Raw genomic sequence first — 18,486 nt, 5'->3', positions numbered from 1 at the left:
CATGAGGTTGTCAGTGATGTGATGGGTCCTACTCAGACAGGTGAACATGTTTACTTGACTAGTTTCTGTTGCTGACTTACTTCATAGACAGTGGCAGGAGTTTACCCTTAGGGCACCCGAGAGACCTGCATTCTGTAGCTTCAGATATGAGGAAGTGGCCTCTGTGTTCTCTCTATCCCAGGTGGAAACACCCCAGGTGTCCTGCTGGAGAACTTCTGTTTATTTAGCTACTTCTGAATTCAGAGAAAAACAAGTGACTTCATCAGCCTTCTGTCATGATAACAAGATTCCTCAGATAGTTTATAAAGAAAAAAGTTGATTTTTGGCTCACAATTTTGCAAATTTCAGTTCACAGTCATTTGGTGCTTTTTCTTTGAACCTGTAGTGAGGCAGCACGTAATGGGGGGAGCATATGGCCTAGCAGAACCTCACACTTTGTGGCCAGGAAGCAGCAGAAGGCAAGGAGGGGGGCCAGGCTTCCAGCATCTCCTTTAGGGTCACACCCCATGACCTAAAGACCTCTCACTAGGTCCCGCCTCCTATGTGTCATCCATCCACCAAGAGCACCACCTCAGCTGCTGAGCCTTTAACATGCGACTGAGTCTTTAGAGGACATTTATGATCTAAACTGTAGCAGCCAATAATATTCTTACTCAAACGCTTGATTATTGAAGCAGTTATTTTTCTTGTTTGCTTCAGAACTACCTATTTCCTTTCCTCTGAAAAACAAGTGATTTTCTGTTATTCTGAAAGCACTGAGGACACAGAACCAAGTCAGTCACCTGCAAATCCTGATGCTCCAGAGGGTATGGGCCAGGCGCAGGGAGTGGTGAAGGAAGTGGCAGATGGTAATGAAGGGACTAGCCAGCACAGTCATTGGAAGGTCCTATGATTACAAGTGCCTAAGGTGTAATAATTACATTTTGTTGCACTTGTGACTACTTCTCCACAAAGATGGATGGCGGTGGTTTTGTTTACTGTAAGTAAATCAAACAAAAGGCTTATTGAGAAACAACTGTGACCTAATTAATAGCTTTGTTTATATGTTGGCTTTCCAAAAGGATTTACCCAGTTTTGGTTCATTAAGCACCATTAATGTGTCGGCTTAGAGTTCCATTTTATAAAGATGTTCTCTCAGTTTTAACTTTATTAAACATGGTATCATTGTTATGATAACTAATTTAATCTTTCTCATTTGCTCAGTTACTTCCAAACAGTAGAGCAAGACAGACAAATTAGAGTGTCTCTTTCTCATAATACTCAACTGTAGTGCCACACTAAAGTCAGCCCCTTCTCTGTAGCTTGCAGCATTAGCTGGTCACTTATGATCCGTGGGGGTTTTATTCCCCCATTCAGTAGCACAGCTTTTCCCACCAGCCCCTGTTAAACCCCAGTCCTTAGAGCTCTCTAGATTTTCCCAGCTTTTATTGTAGCCCATGCTCCGTCACTGTCGGCCGTCAAGGAATTCTTTAGGAGTGAATTGTGGAGTTTAGAAACTCAGATTGCAGGGTTATGGACATAGCTCAGTGGTAGAGCACTTGTCTAGCTTGTCCCAGGCCAAAAAGAGGTTGGGAAAGAAGCCAAGAAACTGGTTGGCCAGTTGGTTGTATCTTTTTGCTCATACACCATTTTGTGGTCTTACAATCTTTACCTTTCTGGACTCAAATCTCCTTTGTTGTTTTCCACAGAAAATAAACCTAGTAACTATATAGTAACATACCCAACTAGAAAAACACACCAGCACAAAGCTAATGCAAGTTTTATTTTAATTCTGTTTTTTACCTTCATAGAACTTTTGTTTGATAAGCCTACATGCCCATCGCCAGAACATTTTGGAAGAAAAAATGAGCTCTCAAAAATATGATGAGAGATTCGAATGTTTAGGTGGAAAAATAGCTAACATTAAGGGAGAAAATACAGATGCTGAGAGAAGAAATATATGCGAGGGATACACAGGACAGCAGAAGCTTTGAAGGAGTGTCAGGGCGGTCACCATAACCTCATGGCCCCCTCCCCTAGATAAGAAGAATGGTTTACTCGTTTTAAAAATAAGGAAAGATTTAGTATGGTGTTTGTCACATGCCATAGTATCCAGTCACAGAGAAAATTCACAGGTACCCATTTTGTAATAAGGAACCCAGCTTCCAAGGTTGGATATTGTCCATTGGCCCTTTGGTCACCAGAAGCAGATCTGTATAGCTCTGTCATTCCTTCCCTACTCTGTCACTGAAATGAGGTCCCTTTTATTGCCTGTTGCCAGATTGATAGCTTTTATTTTTCTTGCCCCTTGTTGTCATGATGGCATCTTGCCCAGTAAAGTGGATTAAATCATTTTGCAATGAGTCCATCTAACCTTTACATCTAGGACAGCTACCTGGACTCTGCAGCCGCATCTTCACTGAGTTTATGTAACTGACTGACTCCCCAGCATAATGTATTTTTCTTTAACCTACTAGAGAGTAGCAAGCAATTCGAGGCTGGCATTCCTGGAGAGATCCTGGGGCTGAGGGAAGGCCGCTGAGTGATGGCTGGTACATCAGTGTTGGTGTGTGGCATTGTTTAGTTTACCTGGGTACAGGAAGGGTGGGGACCAGTAGATTTCAAGAACCTTTTCTTATAGATAAAGATGTTAAAGATTTTTTTTAATGAAAATTCTGCACTTCTGTACAGAAAGAACATTTACAGTTTCTTGTATTTATTCTGAAAGATCTGTTGGACTCTGGTGAAATCAGTGAACAGAAAGGCTGAATGGGTAGAAGTCTCTTCCTGGCATTGTTTTCCACATGCGTCCCGACTTGAGTCTTTACACCAAAGGGCTGTTCCTCGGTGCTCCTTTCCTGGTGTTTAACATAACTCAGTCTCCAGCCTCAGGCCTGTTCTGTCTCTTCCATTCTTTCCTCTCCTCTTGCCCGTAACCACCAATCCTGCAGTTGGGCATTCTGGCTTTATCTCCCCACCCTCACACCCTTAGCCACCCAGTTCATGCTCTGGATTTCACTTCACGTGTCATCCCTTGTGCATCAGGTGCCTGGTACCTGTCACAACATTGCCCTGGCAGTGCAACAGTGAACAAGAGAAGCCATGCACACTTATCTCTGACCGTCGAGGGGATGACAGGAAGGGACAGGTGTCCCCCAGCCCATGTGTTTTGTGTCCGGAATGCCTACTGTTCTTCTACTCGCATCTTTGCATGTGCAGATCTGTTTACCTTTCCAGCCCAGTTTGCTGTTCCTCCTGCCTGTGGTCTGGGTGACCTCTTTTGAAGCTTAAACTCCTGTTTATCTTGCTTTTTTTCTTGCATTACAGGCACTTGAGTATTTTCACCACCTTTTGAGTATAAACACCCTAAAGCAGGGCTGGGATTCAGCTGTTGTTACCTCTTCCTCAGCATCTAGTGTCACGGTATGAGTGTAGTTAAGTGTGCAATAAGCAATAAATGTGTGCCAGATAAACTGAGGAACTGATGAAAAGTCACTTAAGAAGTTTTCCTCCAATGCGTATTACTTGCTCTTTATTAGCCCTGAAGTTTAACAAAATCGATTTTCTTCTTCTGTAACTGTGTCCCAGGCACACACAAATAATTCGAGTCATGAGTGTAATACAACTGTGGTAGGAAGCTGGGTGCAGTGGTTGCATCTGTAATCCGAGCTACTCTGGAGGCGGAGGTAGGAGGATTGCAAGTTCAAGGCCAGCCTGGGAGACCTCAAAAGACAAAGGCTAGAGGTGTAGGTCAGAGGAGCACTTATCTAGCATATGTGATACCCTAAATTCATTCCCCAGTATTGCAAAAACATAAAATAAATGAAATTACCTCAGCAGGTGGACCCAGGATGATTTTATGTTTTCAGGCATGTTTTCTTAAATTTTAATAAATACAATATCCAAGTGAAAAGGTATTTTAGAAAACAAAACATTTTAAATTTTCCTGATGTTATTTTACTTCTGCCCATCAGTGTGCTGGCAGTGTCTTAGAATTCACACAGAGGAGAAAAGGGGTTCAGACCTGGGCTTGAGTGCTGGCTCTGCCCTCTACAGTGCATGTTGCCAGGACCAAGTTATGGTTCCGGAGGGTGGAGAGAAGGCAAGAAGGAATGTGTCAATCTTATTTATGTCATCTGTTAGGAGAGTTAACAGTGATGACTTTAAATTCGGTGAATGTTCAGCTCATAGACATCATTATTTCCTTTTTAAGTTCAAAAGCTGCTATTCTTTCCATTCACTTTATTGTAACGACATTCTTTGCCACTCTCAAGCCTAGCTTAGCATCTATTTGGGGTGTAATAATCCAGTTCATTGTAAGATACTGTTTTGTTTGTTTGTTTCTTTTGTTGGGATCTGGAGGATCAGACTGAGCTAACCTTCGCTCTGTATTTTGTTTTTTGTTTGTTTGTTTTTTGGTGTCTAACAAAATAGTACTAAACAGGCTGGATTTATTTCATATTTTCAGAACATTAGCTTACAAAAGTAAAAATTTGAGGTCCAGGGCTGGAGGTATACTGCATTGATAAAACATGCTTAGCATGTGCAGATGCCCTGGATTCAGTCTCTCTCTCTCTCTCTCTCTCTCTCTCTCACACACACACACACACACACACACACACACACACACACGCACTCTCTCTCTCTCTAGTAAATTATTAAGCTTTATGAAAAATTAAGTATGTCACCCCCTCAAATTTAAAATTTTCAATAAAATAAAGTGCATGATCACTAAATTACTAATTTTTACAAAGCACAAAATGTCTTGGTCAAAATGATCTGTCACTTCTATTGTTAATCGAGTATTGTTGCTCCATCTGTACCTTTTTAAGCTCATGATCAGTTCCGAGAACTGCTGGCCTTAGTGACACTCGTAAATTGTCACATTCTGTAAAGGGAAGTAGATTTTCATTGTTCACATTTGAAAAAGTTGGACAGAGACAGAGTAGTAGAAGTACCTTCTTTCTATTAAAATTTTGAATAGTCTTCATAGTCAGTGTTCTTACCCTTTACCACCTCCAAAATGGTGATTTTTTTTTAAGTTTGCATATTGCTTTTACAAAACAGAAAGTTCATCATTTTGTAAAGTAATTCGATTTATTTATTTACTAAAGTTTTAGCACAGAAGAGAGCAGTATTTTAAAGTTGCTGCCCCCCCCCCATCCACATTGGGAGGAGTGGTTGTGCACTGTAATGCTATGCTTAAGTAAAATTATACATTCGGGGCATCTAAATTGGCATGCCAAATTATAGGACACTTTAATTATTATGTGGATGTGACAGATTCAATTATTCTTGAACTCTTTTGAGAAAGCTGCCCTTAGCAATGATTTACAGTAGTAAACAAAAGATTAACAGGAAAATGCCCTTTGTGAGACTTAATAAATGTTTCCGATTAAATACCATGGGCCAGAATTAACTGCACTATCTAGATGTGGAAAAACAACCTGTGTCCTGCTTAGAGTTGCAGCGGACCCTCTTAAGGTGAATTTATTCTAGACACAGCCTAAATGAAGAATTAAGTACCACTTAACATCAGAATGGTTTTCCTAGGTACGTCATTTGGGCCAATTGTCTCAGACTCTTTCTTCTCCCTGAAACCATTAACCAAAGCCACTAATAAGTAGAAATGCAGAGTTAAGAGGCCCTTCCTCTCCCTTTCAATTTCCAGTGGACATATTAATGAGCAATAAAACAGCTAAAAGGCAGGCAGCTAAAGAAAGAGAGAGAGGCAAGGCAAGGTAATTGTGAAAACACATTCAGGCCCTCAGCAGTGTGGGTCAAGCTGCCCCCGTGTGCTGTGTGGGCCGTGATCACTGACACTTGGAGTTTAGTTTCTTCATTGCCTCTTTAGTCTTATCCAAAAAGAAAATTAGATTTCTGTAGTTTTCTTCTGTGCAGCATTAGCAATTACGCTAAAGCTACTTAGGTAGCAGCTCTCCTGGCCGGTCTTTCACTCCCAGAATAATAAATGGCACCTAGAGGGAAGGCCTGGATGGACCTGAACTTCACCAACAGGGGCTGAGCTCCCTTTTCCAGCTGGCAGTCCAGCACCCTAAAGAAATTCCAGAAGCACTTACTTCCTTTCCATCTTGTGGCCAGATTCTGTCAAATAAACTGGATGATTCACTTACTGTCAGGTCACTGTCATTTGGTCTGTCTGACATCATTCTATGTTTTAGTAAATGAGTTTGATTTCCTTGAATCAAGAAGTTTTCAACCTCTGAATGCAAGTGTAAATACCTTGCAAAGCTCAGAGGCTGAGAATGTTAAAAGTACCAACAGTAACTACCCCAGATGCCCTTGGCAAAATATAAAATGCCACAGGACTGCTGAGTGTCCATAATAATAGTCTAGAATTTTCATTTTCTTTCTTTCCTATAACATTATAATAATAAAAGGTCAGGTTAGGCCTTTGTTTGCTTCGTAAAACAGGGTAATCAAATCATCTAAATACCCTCCAGGCCTACCACCCAAATACTGCCTCTGTATTCTCCCTCTCCTGCCCCTTTCCGAAATATTGTCTGAGTTATAATATGTTGCTACACAACATTGTGTTTCAATGGGCTTTTTTCTGCTGATTACCAGGTTTTGGATTCAGGAAGACTGAAAGAATATGATGAGCCATATATTTTGCTGCAGAATAAAGACAGCCTATTTTACAAGATGGTACAGCAGCTGGGCAAAGGGGAAGCCGCTGCCCTTACCGAAACAGCAAAACAGGTGAGCACGCGCTGAGGAGCTGTAATTAAAGTTTGTCTCACGAGTTCACTCCTCACGATTTGGCACCTTGGGTCTGGTAACGAGCACTGTGTGCCCTTTTCAATTACAAGGCTTCAGAGACAAAGCTTCAACACGTTCTGGGTTGAAGTCAGGTCTGTGAGGACCTGGCAGAAGCAAGTGGAAGGAGGATGGTGCACACACACACACACACACACACACGCGTGCAAGCACCCTAGTGCACGCACACATGCATGCATGGAAAACCTCACCAGGAGACACCAGGAAACAGGATTTAAACAGACTTTTTACCCCTTTAGACTGCAGGCTCAGATTGTCGTAGAAGAGTGAACGCATTGTGCAGTCTCTTTGCACTGCCTTCTCTTAGCACTTAGCAATTTTAGTTCCGTGTAAATGCTCTCAGCATACAGCCAGATTTGAGAGTTTGAGGAAAACATATGGAATTCTATGTATTTTCTCTAGAAGGAGCTACCAGGGAAACATGTACAGTACCCTTGTTCTTTGTTTTAGAATTTGTTTTATTTATTTATTTATTTATTTTGGAGGGGGTGCCGGGGATTGAACTCACAACCTCACATTTGCCAAGCAGGCACTTACGCCACTGAGCTAAACCCCCAGCCCCCTATTTTAGAATTTGTGAAGAAAACTCCCACCATCATTTTCTTCCTGGGTTTCTCCCTCATCCTTTGTTTTTCAGCATTAAATTCAGAAATTTCTGTATATTTTCTTGGCCTTCGAGAAGGTAAAATTGTCATCAGGATAAATCGTAACTGTCCCCTACCCTGACGCTGTCATCTGAATAGAGCTTGAAGATTTACAAAGTATTTAAAGACATTCAAGGCCCATGCTGTCTTTCCCACAGCGATGATGTAGAATTATCTCCTTCTGGAGATGGGAAAATGGCCCTTTGTCTTAGGGGACTTAGCCAGGGTCATGCAGGAAATCTTTCCTGCCCCATTGAGACAGCTTTGGGCAGAACAAGCTTCTAACTGTGCACAGTCAGCCTTTCGGCCTAAGTTCTCATCTCTAGGCACTGTGCTGTGAGCGTGTTTCTCCTTCTTTGTTGTTTCCTGTATTTTCCAGATTTTCAACACCACAAGCAGAATAAAAACTGCGTGTTTTGTGCACTATTACAAATTTGTATTAAAAAATACAGAGTGAGAAAAGATTCCAGTATCCAGTAGTTCTGTGTGAACAGTTTATCCGAGGTCTAGCCTAGATTCTAGCCTAGATTCTAGGCTAGACCTCGGCACCCTTCCACCACATTCCTCCGTAGAAACTCAGTATTTCTTTAATGCTGTTTCCATCTTCAAATCTATGAAATATCTGTATGTGCAAGGGATTGTCCTGGGTCCTGACAAACATGTTAGATGTTCTCCCTAATCGTTGACCATGTAAACCAGGGAGCAGAGAAGAGCAGATATTTGGTTCATGTGTGTAGTCATGTTGCTGCTGCTGCTGCTATTGATGATGATTAGACTTTGTCTTTTACTAAATGTCACACACTGTGCTATAATAGGTCCTCTTATCTTTATACCTGTTCAAGGGACCAGAGCTTAGAGAAGGGAGGAAATTTCCCAGGATCACATAGTTAGTGAACAGTTAGAAGAGTTGGAACTCAAACTTGGGATTAGAGGTGACAGTGTCTCTGCTGTGACCTTCTCATAAGGACTTACACTTGTGCACAAGGGGGGAAGCTGCTTTTAAGAATGCTGTACTTTATTAGGCCTGAAGCATAGTGAGTATTTTCATTTTCTAAAGTATCTCTAAGTCCAAGCTTCCTTCCAAAGTCCCAGGCAGTCATTTGAGGTTCCCTGTACAGTCTGGTCACAAAACATTCAGGAACTGCACAAGTTTTTGGTTCTTAAACACCTTGGATGTTTCAAATAGAAAAGATACATCCCCTCACCCCATGACCTGTGTGTCAAGGATACCCTCCCTTTCATTGCCCTGCTGGGAATTGAACCTAGGGCCTTGTGCATGCTAGGTAAGTACTCTACTACTAAGCCACATCTCCATTCCCACAATGTCACCTCATTAAAAATGTGATTGTGGGTTGTGTGTATAGATCAGGGGTAGAGCATTTGCCTAGTATCTTAGAGACTGGGTTTTGGTCCTTAGCACCATCTATACATATGCGCACGCACAGACACACACATGCACACACACACACACACACACACACACACACACACACGTTATCATTATATTATCAAGGTATTGAGTATGAGCAATAGGTCACAGAAATTTGGGTGGATCTTAGATCACATAAACTAGTGCAAAATTCAACAGTCTTATTTTAATGATGAAGAAACAGACCCCAAGGTGTAAGACGTTATCCTAGTTTGCTGTAGAGACAGAATTAGAATCTTTTCTTTCAATCAGCATTTTAAGTCTAGCGCAGCATGTAGACAGACAGGCAATAGATCACAGAATTCTCTTGTATCCAGTTGAACGACATAATGGTAACTTAGGTTTGTGCAGTACTTTATGATTTACTCTACATAATTCTTTTCACATATGATTGCACTTAACTTTCACAGCAGGTCTTATTTTGTCCCCTGTGGTTATGAGGCTGCTGGGTCAGAGGTCATTGTGGGGCACAGAGAGGGTCAGCAGAGAGCGGAGACTGGGTACAGTGCTGGGCAGAGCTGAAGCACTGCCGGGTACTGTGTTCTGTGAGAGGTTTGAAAACATTGCTCCTCTTTTCATTTGGCGTCTAGGATCAGGCCAGTGACAGAGGCCAGCACTGGGACAGGACATCCCTCTTGGATCTCAGGCCTGCCTAACTGTGAGCTCAAGCTACCTTTGCAGGAAGACAGATCTTGATTCCCACCCAAGCTGAAAATGTTCTTGACACCCTTTCTGCACACACTTGGTCCTCTTAGAAGAACAAGCTGTCAGATTGTCAGCCTTTTCATTGTGTGAGATCAAATATCAGTGCATCATTTAGAACTGTAACACCGTGTGGATTAGTCTAAATCAACAGGCTTTTCACTGTCACAGATTAGAATTCATTTGAAAACAAAACCCAGGTTCTGGGAAAAGGAACTTCCAAGTCACGTACTTTTGACCACGTAGTTGCTTTTCTGAAAATGTTGATACAGGTAAGCTGATCACTCTTTGACTGACCTTTATAGATGATCCATGAACAAAGTAGACAAAGTAATTTTCAGATACGTAAAGCAGAAATCTGGCATCACAGACTGGGGGACTTAACCACAGAAATGCATTTTCCCACAATGCTGGAGGCTTAGTTCAAGATGAAGATTCCTGCAGGACCGGTGTCCTCTGAGCCCTCTCTGCCCAGCTCTAGAGCAGTCCCGGGTCTTGGCATGGTTCTTTCTCCTGTGTAGTGTGCCCCTTCTCTTGGGAGTCATACTGGACTAGGGTCTGCTCCAAAGACCTCATTTGAATTTAATCATCTCATTCAGGAGCCAGTACAGTCACCTTCTGAGATATCGAAGGCTAGGACTTCAGTATAAGATTTTGGTAGGAGGGGTTTGCAGTACAATTCAACTACAAAGAAGAATGAGCACATCTTGCGCTCCCCTTCCTGGTGCAGCAGCCTCCATGTCTTGTTAGAGTTCCTTTGTTCCCATTGTGTAATGAGGCGCTACTTTATCAAGCTGTCAGATCACCAGATCAAACCCAAAGCTTGTGAAATCCTGACAGCCTGGACTCTTAAGAACCTGGACCTGTTTGAATAGGTAAAGGGGTGCTCTGCCTGTGGTGGATCCGAGTTACCCCAGGCGATGCTGGCCACAGGGTCCTCATCTGCAGGGTAGTGCAGGGACACATGATGCAGGTGTCAGAGTGACACAAGTTACTTCCAAGAACATGAAGCACTTTACAAATATAAAAGTAATCCTACCTACCGATGACAAGAGTGTGATCATCTTTCAGGAGGGTGAGACCACACCCTTGCCTTCTAATAATAACAGGAAGAAGTGCCCAAAACTCTTTTCAGTAACTTTAGAGACTCTTAAGTAATTAAAAACTATTTTTAATAATCAGCTTAACAGATGCCACAAGCTATTGCTAAAATCATTGTAGTTTTAAAAAAAATTTTATAAGTAACAAGTCGTTCTCTCACTCCTACCTTCTGTCATGCAGATCCTCCCCTTCAACATCGTCCTAGTCCCATAGTCTGCAGTTTTGCTGACACAGTGTGTGTAAAACAAGAACATGTACATATATACAGCCTTTCTTAAGCATAGCCAATAGCTGTCCATCCTCCCCTTCTTTTTCTTGTGGTATTCCGCATTGATCCGGTGCCTTGTTACGTAAATGCTTTATTACTGAGCTACATCCCCCGCCCTCCCTCAGTTTAGTCATTTCATATTATATCTTCAATTTTTATAAATACTTCAAGTTATCTCATTCTTCTTAATGGCTACCTAATACCTATACTTTCAAAATCTCTACTCTTCCCACTTTTTTTCCAATTAAGTTGCTATTACCTTCCCTCAAAGAATGATTTCTCAGATTCACTAGCTCTCATATTCTGTTTTATAGCTGATCAGGTTCTGCTCTTTATTGAGTATTTCCTTTGTTTGGTTTATTTTATTGTTGCTTCTTCAGTACATTTGTTACATTCTTTCTTGCTTGTTAATGTAAATACATTAAGGCCGTGAATTTTCCTATAAATGCTGCTTTAGCTGTATCTTATAGATTTATATAATGCTTTCAGCAAAACTCATTTTTTATATGTGCATTTTGCAGTTTTGATTTTGATTTTCTCTTTGACCTGGAGGTTAGTTAAGACAAGAGGTTTAAAAACTTCCTAATTATAGAGGTTTATTTTGTGTTTCTTTTATGTTTTATGACAGTTTTACTGTCCCTGTTTTACAATCTTTTCTGTACCAGTTCTACTCATTGGACATCATTCATGCTTTTTTGTGCCTTAGTACATGGGCAATTTTTGTGAATTTTTCTCTGCACAGTGAAAAGATGCGATGTTGCCTGTTAAAGTATATAGCTTACTAATTGTTGATTTACCTATCTTATTAATTACAAGCTGGAGATCTTTATTGTCTTTTGTATATTAGTCTGTTTGCTGTACCTTGTTTTGGAGAGGTAAATCAGTCTCATACTGTGTATGTCCCTCCTTGTACCTTCTGTCATTTTTGCTTTGAAAATTTTGATGTTATCATTCCAGTCAACAGAAACATGTGACTTAAATTTTTCACGATGAATTTTATTTCTACCATTTTAAAGGCCCTTTCTGAGACTTATTTAATGTTTTTGGCCTTGTCTTACTCCACATGTGAAGTATGTGTTTGATGGCTCCCTAATTTAAATTTCCCACTTAAAAAACTCATGTGTCACACTTCGTTTTGTTACTGCATTGAAATACATGCTTTGAGGTCTCAGCACTGTTGACTCATCTGGAGCAATACAGAACTGTGTGATATATAACTGGACCTTTTTTGGATGCCTAATAGCTTCGCCCTTTATTTTGAAGCTCAATAGCTTTTCCCAGGACATTATTCTGTTCCTTTTTGAACTTTAGATTAAAATTTGTTGTTTGTAGAAATTCTCTGGAATAATATCTTTGAATTTTTAAAATTCGATAACCATTGTTCTCTTTGTGATTGTCATACATTACATGTCCTTTTCCTCTTTTCTCCTGAATCCGCTCTAATTGTAGATTATCTTCCTGGCACACTCAGTCCTATTCCCGGGTCTCCTACTGGTCTTTTCAGGAGCACTGCTTCAGTAGAAGTCACATCTTTGAGATTTTCATTTTTCTCTTCCATCTCATTTTTTGGGCTCTGTCAACTTAGTTTCAAAATTTTGTATTACTTTGTCATGTTTTCTTGGACTTGGATCTCTGTTGTGTTCACATTGTTTGTTCTGCTGCATGTTCTTTGAATGCTGCTTTTTGATAATTTCCATCAGCTTGGTGATTACTTATTCTTCATTTGTCATGTGTTTTTCTTGTTCCTTTTCTCACTTTTTGTTTGTACTTTTACAGATCTTATATTACCCCTTTTATTATACTATTCCTACTTCTCATGTTTGAATAAAATGTTTTTTTTTTTTTCCTAGCCGTGGTTCAGACATGGTTTCAGACTAAAGTGAATTTTGCCAGCTTTAAATTAACATACTCTTCTTATGGGGGAACAGAAAGGGAAGGAGTGGGGTAACAGGCATGTAATTCTGCTTGTATTCATAGCCCCTCTTCTCCAGGGGCCCGGTGTGTGCTGCAGCAGAAGAGTCCCTCTGTGGTTCCCCCGGCCCAACTCAGAGTTCTCCTGTGACGGCGGAGAAGCCTGCTCCTCCGCGACTGCTGAGGGCCTTTCCCACATGTGCGCTGTCTGTCTTGCTGTGGCCTCATTGAATCCATGGCACTTGGCAGCTCTTGCAGATATTTTATCATCGGGAGTTTCAAATGGTTAGCCATTTCATCAGAGTCTGGGCATAGTTTTTATTCTTTAGTATCTTCAATTTTAAGATGATTTTTTAAAGAGAAACATTTCATTATCTTAAAAGCAGAAGTTCAAATTCTCTCATACTCTTTACTTTGACAGTATTATACAAAGTGTGATTGAAAATACGGTGAACATTAAATTTTTTTCATTTACTATAGCATAAAACATATTGCCACGAATTATCCTCCATTCAAACACACTGATCCCATCATGTTTGCTACTTCCTGAAGCAGTTCTGCAGTCTCTTTTCAGGAGAGAATATAATTGTGCTGTTGTGGTTGTCCTCAATTAATTCAAAACATTTACTTCCCAGGGTCTTTTTGACTTTGGGGAAGATGTAGTAGTTGTATAATGCCGGATCTGCAGGTCTGCAGGGAAGGTGGCCACGGACACACTGTAATGTTTTCGTGAGTCTGCCTTTCTGTAGGTTGGCACTTGGTAGTAGCTTCACCATATTTTGATTGTACCTCCTAAGGATTCTCACAAAAGACGCCATAGCTGCTTCGGAAAGTGGCAGGGATGATGGGGTAAGTGTGTTCAAAGCAAGGGGAGGTATTTTGAGGAGCACCAGCAGTATGTCTTTTACAGTAATAAATTTGTAAGCATTGACTGTATATTCTGTACACCCGATGCCCACCGATGCTTTATACCAGAATTAGACTTGCTGTATGAATGGGGGACCTAAGGTCTGAGAGTTCCTGTGAGAGGACACAGCCCGGTGAGAAGGGATGGACAGTCTTGGGCCAGAATTCTACACAGAGAATGCAGACTTCCACTCACCATATGAAAAAAGCCCCGCTGTTTCTCCTCTGTCTACAGAGGGGACCTTCTGTTGCTCTGTTGCTTTTAACAAGCTAATTCCATTTTAATGGCTTTATGCATGAGATAGAGTTTGCTGAATTTAATTTTAGCCTGCAATAGACAAACTCTTACTAAACCAGACAGGAGAGGAAAAGCAATCAGTAAGACGTCCGACATTCACTGGACTTCTCTTCTGCTGATTGTTGGCGTGAGCTTTTATGGCATTATCTTCTTCAGTCTTCTCAGCAGAGCAGAAGAGTCTAAGTAATGTCTCAAAGTCACCAGCAGAAGAGTGTTAATACTCCAGCTTTGGTAACCTCTCCATGGGGCATTTCTGTCCCGTGGGTTAACATACTCATTCAGTTAACAGTGTCTCGACTCCGAGCCCAAGGTTCTGTAATGATAAAACGAGAAGATGACAAAGGGGACCCTCAGATGTTTTGTTTTCAGCTTTCAAGCTGGGTAATACTGCTAGTTTCCATAGACTAAGGGGCAATTCTCTGAGCAGCATTCATAAACACACCCAACACTTAACTCGGCATGTTTTCAACTAGTAGTTTGAAGCCATCAATTAGTTCCTATGAGGTAAGTCATTGCTCTCTCATTTACAGATGAGGCAGGCAGCACGGAAAGAGGTAAAGTGATTTCTCCAGGGTCAGCAGTAAGTCCCAAGATGGGGAGCTGAACCAGGGCCTCCCCACCCTGGCCAAGCCAATGACCCGGGGACTGAAGAGTGTCAGGATCCTGGTTCCCTTCCTCACCTGCACTGTGCAAACTGATGCTTTAGCTCACCTGTGCCGTTAGCCAGGCTGTGTTGTAAAACATGATAAGAGATGAGAAAAAGGAAAGCAAAATGCAGAATATTTTACACAGAAAGTTGTGTTTCAACAAAGCACTTCAGACCAAGAAGCTGTGTCCATTTTAGTTAAGAATTGCCAATAACATTTTTCTTGATAAAATTTACATAGAGGAGGGCTTTAGGGAAGAAGCAGGCTTATTTGGGGATGACTTTCAAGCTGCAGAAGATGAATTGAATTTCCATTTGTTCTTTTGGCTGCTTTTACTTTCAAGAGGAAATACTCTTTAGGAATGTATAAAATAGAACCACACAAAATACAGCTGCCTGTAAAAAGTAGGAGGGGAGAGATGACAAATTTTGCCCCCTCTCCACTGCTAAATGTCTCTTGTTTTTAGAAACTTGCACTATAATAGAAACGGTGTCACTTTTCTTCCAGGGGGCCCAGGGGTTATCAGAGAATTTCTTATTTTTCTTAAGTGACATTTTAATATATGGAATTTTAAATGTAGAAACACTTTTACAATAGCATGTATGCAAGCCACAAAAGAAACATACACTTAGTATGTAGGTGGGTGTCTCAGCATGCTTCTGTTTTGCATGTGAAGTCCATTATCTGCACTGATAACTTTGTTAACAGCCCCCACAAATACATTTGGAGTCAGGTTTTATAAAGCGTATGCAGAATCGGATGACTCAGACCCGGCTCATGACATGTGTCAGCCTCAGATACATGGTACATTTTCTGTTTTAAAGACTCAAACAAAACTTTTCACATTCTTCTTTGGGGAAAAAAAAAATTGTATTTGAAGTCTTTTTCACCCAAACACATTTAGAGATAAGAGCTCACAAGTCTTGACATTATTTCTTTTTGTTATGCGCATCTGTCAAATAACCGAGATAGGATACAGCTACTAAAAACTGGTGATTGTGGAACAGAGAAACTTGACAACATTTCATTTCCTTTATGTTCTGATTGCACATTTATCAGAAAACCTGTATCTCTTCTAGTTCAGCTAGAAATTGGTAGAATTCAGGAACTCAAAGGCTCGGCAAAGGACTGTCCTATTATTTGGTATCATCTTACATTTTAGAGAAGTTGCTTGGTTGGGTCATTGTGAAAGCCTTTTGCTTCTCTTTTCATTATTGAGGCCTGCTATCCACAGATCACATTTCTATGGGTCCTATGACTGCTTTGCCACACAAATTAAATGCTGGGATCGTTCATACATAGACGCTAACGTTTCAATGCTTGTCAATCAGAGTTTATAAAATATAAGGATTACAACCTGATATTAACATCCAAATCTATTGTGCTCATTTTATGTGTGAAAATGAGAAACCCTCGTGTAGACGCTAGATTCCCAGCCTCTTTGTCACCCCATTTTTAATTTATCTTCAGGTTTTGAGTCAGTGAAATGATTTTGCTTATCAATTTAATGGAGTGATAAAACGTATCTGTGAATCAGAATGATCAGAACTAAAGCAGATCTACAGGTGGTTTGGCATTCAGCCCGGCCCAGCTGAGAGTTTCAGTGGGCTAATACTCCATAGAATGTACACATGCCTGTTCTTTAATTGTGCCTCAATGGATGCCAAGATCTGCTTCACATGAAGAAGTCAACAGGGAAACACACTGCTTTAGGGGGGAGGACTGGAAAACTTTGCGTATGTTCCTTTTATGCTTGTTTTTTGTTTTTGAACAGGTGTACTTCAAAAGGAATTATCCGGACATTGCTCACTCCAACTCTGTGATTACGAACACTTCTAATGGCCAGCCCTCGGTCTTAACGATCTTTGAGACAGCGCTGTGATTCTGCACATCTGTCCAGTCAGCGTTTTTCCAAAGGCATTTTTCCCATAGTTTTTGCATAGTTTTGTATAAGCTACAGTGAACTTTTAAAAAAAAACTCTAGCACAATAATGTACACATTGCAAGATGGCAGTGTATGTGGACACTGCCCCCTCCCCAACTTCATCCAGTGATTTCAAGCTCTAAGAAAGTGTTTTTTTATTTCTACTTCAATATTATAATATCTTAAAAATCCAAGTCAGAGGTGCAGGCCACCGATAAAAATAGGGTTTGGTGCCTTAACAGACTCCAGAGCCAAAGCGCATTCATTGTGTAAGGAATGGGGCAAAGTTGTCACAGGTTGGTTGTTTGTGTTTTCCTGTTGATCCCACATTACTTATTAGTTTCCAGTGATTCTGTTTACTTGAAGACTGTGTGAAGGTTGTCATCGTCTCACCACTTTAACAAAACTAGGGTCCATTATGTCCCCTAAAGGCTGCTAATTGAAATAGTGCAGATACAACCAACAAAAAATAAAATTATATATATATGTAGCAAGAGAGAGAGAGAGACTCTACCACTCCCCAAAACAGAAATATGTGGTGAAAATATAGAAGGAAAATGTTTCATATTATAATAGGAAAGAGAAAATAACGCTTTCTCAAAATGGGAGCCCTTCTCTCAAACAGGTTTGAAACAAGGGACACACGTAGGAACAGCCTCATCTTCAAAGCTGCCTGACCTGGACATGGAACTGTGTTCTGGTTCCAGACTCAGCATAGTGGTACTTTCCAAAAAGGCCAAACCTCTGAGGATACCTCCTAAAACATGTGGTGTTATTTTGATTTGGATTCATGGTTTACAGAAGGTAAACCGCCTTCTACTGACTATCCATTTTTGGTTTAGCTTTTCTTGAAATCCTTTCCAAACTGCATGCACAGACTTCTGAGTTGGTGAGAAAAAGTGAAAATCCTTGCGCTCACTGACTGTAATTATGCAGTACTTTCTCAGGATGCATCCAGAGGCTCACTCTGATGAGCCTGTCCAGATCAGTTTACTTCTGACCACTAATCAGAGTTTCTTTAGGTCATTCTGGTGAGTGAATCAACAAACCACAACACTTCCTAAGCCAACAGTAATTCATTTGAACCATAGGCCTTTACTTTTCCTTGATGGTAGCAGCTATGAGGTGTTGAGTTCAAGTCACTAAACATTTACTGTCATGGTTTCAAGTGGACTTGACCTCTCAAAAAAGGTGAAACCACTGCCAAGTTGCCTAGATTAATACACACGTACAGTTGTGTGTCTATATATGGACTATACATAAATGCCCAATAGATAACAGGTATTTTGATTCATTAACAGAAAAGCTGTTTTGTAAAATGAAGTGTAAAAAAGCACACATAGCAAATCACCAAAATACGTTAAGCAAAGTGGCTGTTTGCCTTCTTGTGTTTGGAAGTCTGTGATTAATGTCCGATAAGTCACGCACACTAAGTTGTTTATGAATAGTTATAGGAAGACTGAAATGACAACAGTGATGATAATGAGGTCTGTTTAAACACTAAAAATGTTTTAAATGTGTATATGTTTATTTGGTCTATAGAGATCAAAGGCAATCATATAAATATGTTTCTGTTTCATTTCTGTTTAAATGTCATCACAGGATTTTTAATGAAACAAAATTCAATTGAAATAAATGACAGTTTTCATCTCCATTCAGAGATCTATGTTTTTGTTCTTAGGGGAATTACTGACTCATGGCCTTGCTGATGAAAGCCTCTGGTTTTCCTAAGCTTAAGAAAAAAAATCTTCTGTTACCCGCTGGTCCTCTTGGCTACTTAGGTGTATCAAATGTTCTAAGCAAATGTGTCGGTTGCAGACAGACTGAAAAGTGGCTGTTGAAATGTTCCAGTCACTACTTTTCTTAGAAAGGAGCA

The 18,486-nt window shown here is 40.6% G+C and overlaps 1 protein-coding gene across 3 annotated transcripts in view; it reads left to right on the top strand.

Moving 5' to 3' along the window:
- Abcc4 (ATP binding cassette subfamily C member 4 (PEL blood group)) overlaps positions 1-18,264 on the top strand; it is a 228,956-nt gene extending 210,692 nt beyond the window's left edge. For 2 of the 3 annotated variants that reach the window (XM_063246938.1, XM_003477614.5), the window contains 2 exons: positions 6,568-6,702; positions 16,461-18,264. In XM_063246938.1, coding sequence (XP_063103008.1) covers positions 6,568-6,702; positions 16,461-16,568 — 243 coding nt within the window. In that variant the 3' untranslated portion in view covers positions 16,569-18,264. Of the gene's footprint in view, positions 1-6,567; positions 6,703-9,443; positions 10,577-16,460 lie in introns of those variants that run through there. The other variant, XM_063246937.1, reaches the window with a different exon arrangement.
- The last annotated feature ends 222 nt before the right edge of the window (positions 18,265-18,486 follow it).

The sequence above is a fragment of the Cavia porcellus genome, unplaced genomic scaffold (assembly GCF_034190915.1).
Source record: "Cavia porcellus strain 051 isolate PalLab524CR breed Dunkin Hartley unplaced genomic scaffold, mCavPor4.1 scaffold_4, whole genome shotgun sequence".
NCBI lineage: Eukaryota > Metazoa > Chordata > Mammalia > Rodentia > Caviidae > Cavia > Cavia porcellus.
This window is presented reverse-complemented; position numbering and strand designations above follow the sequence as displayed.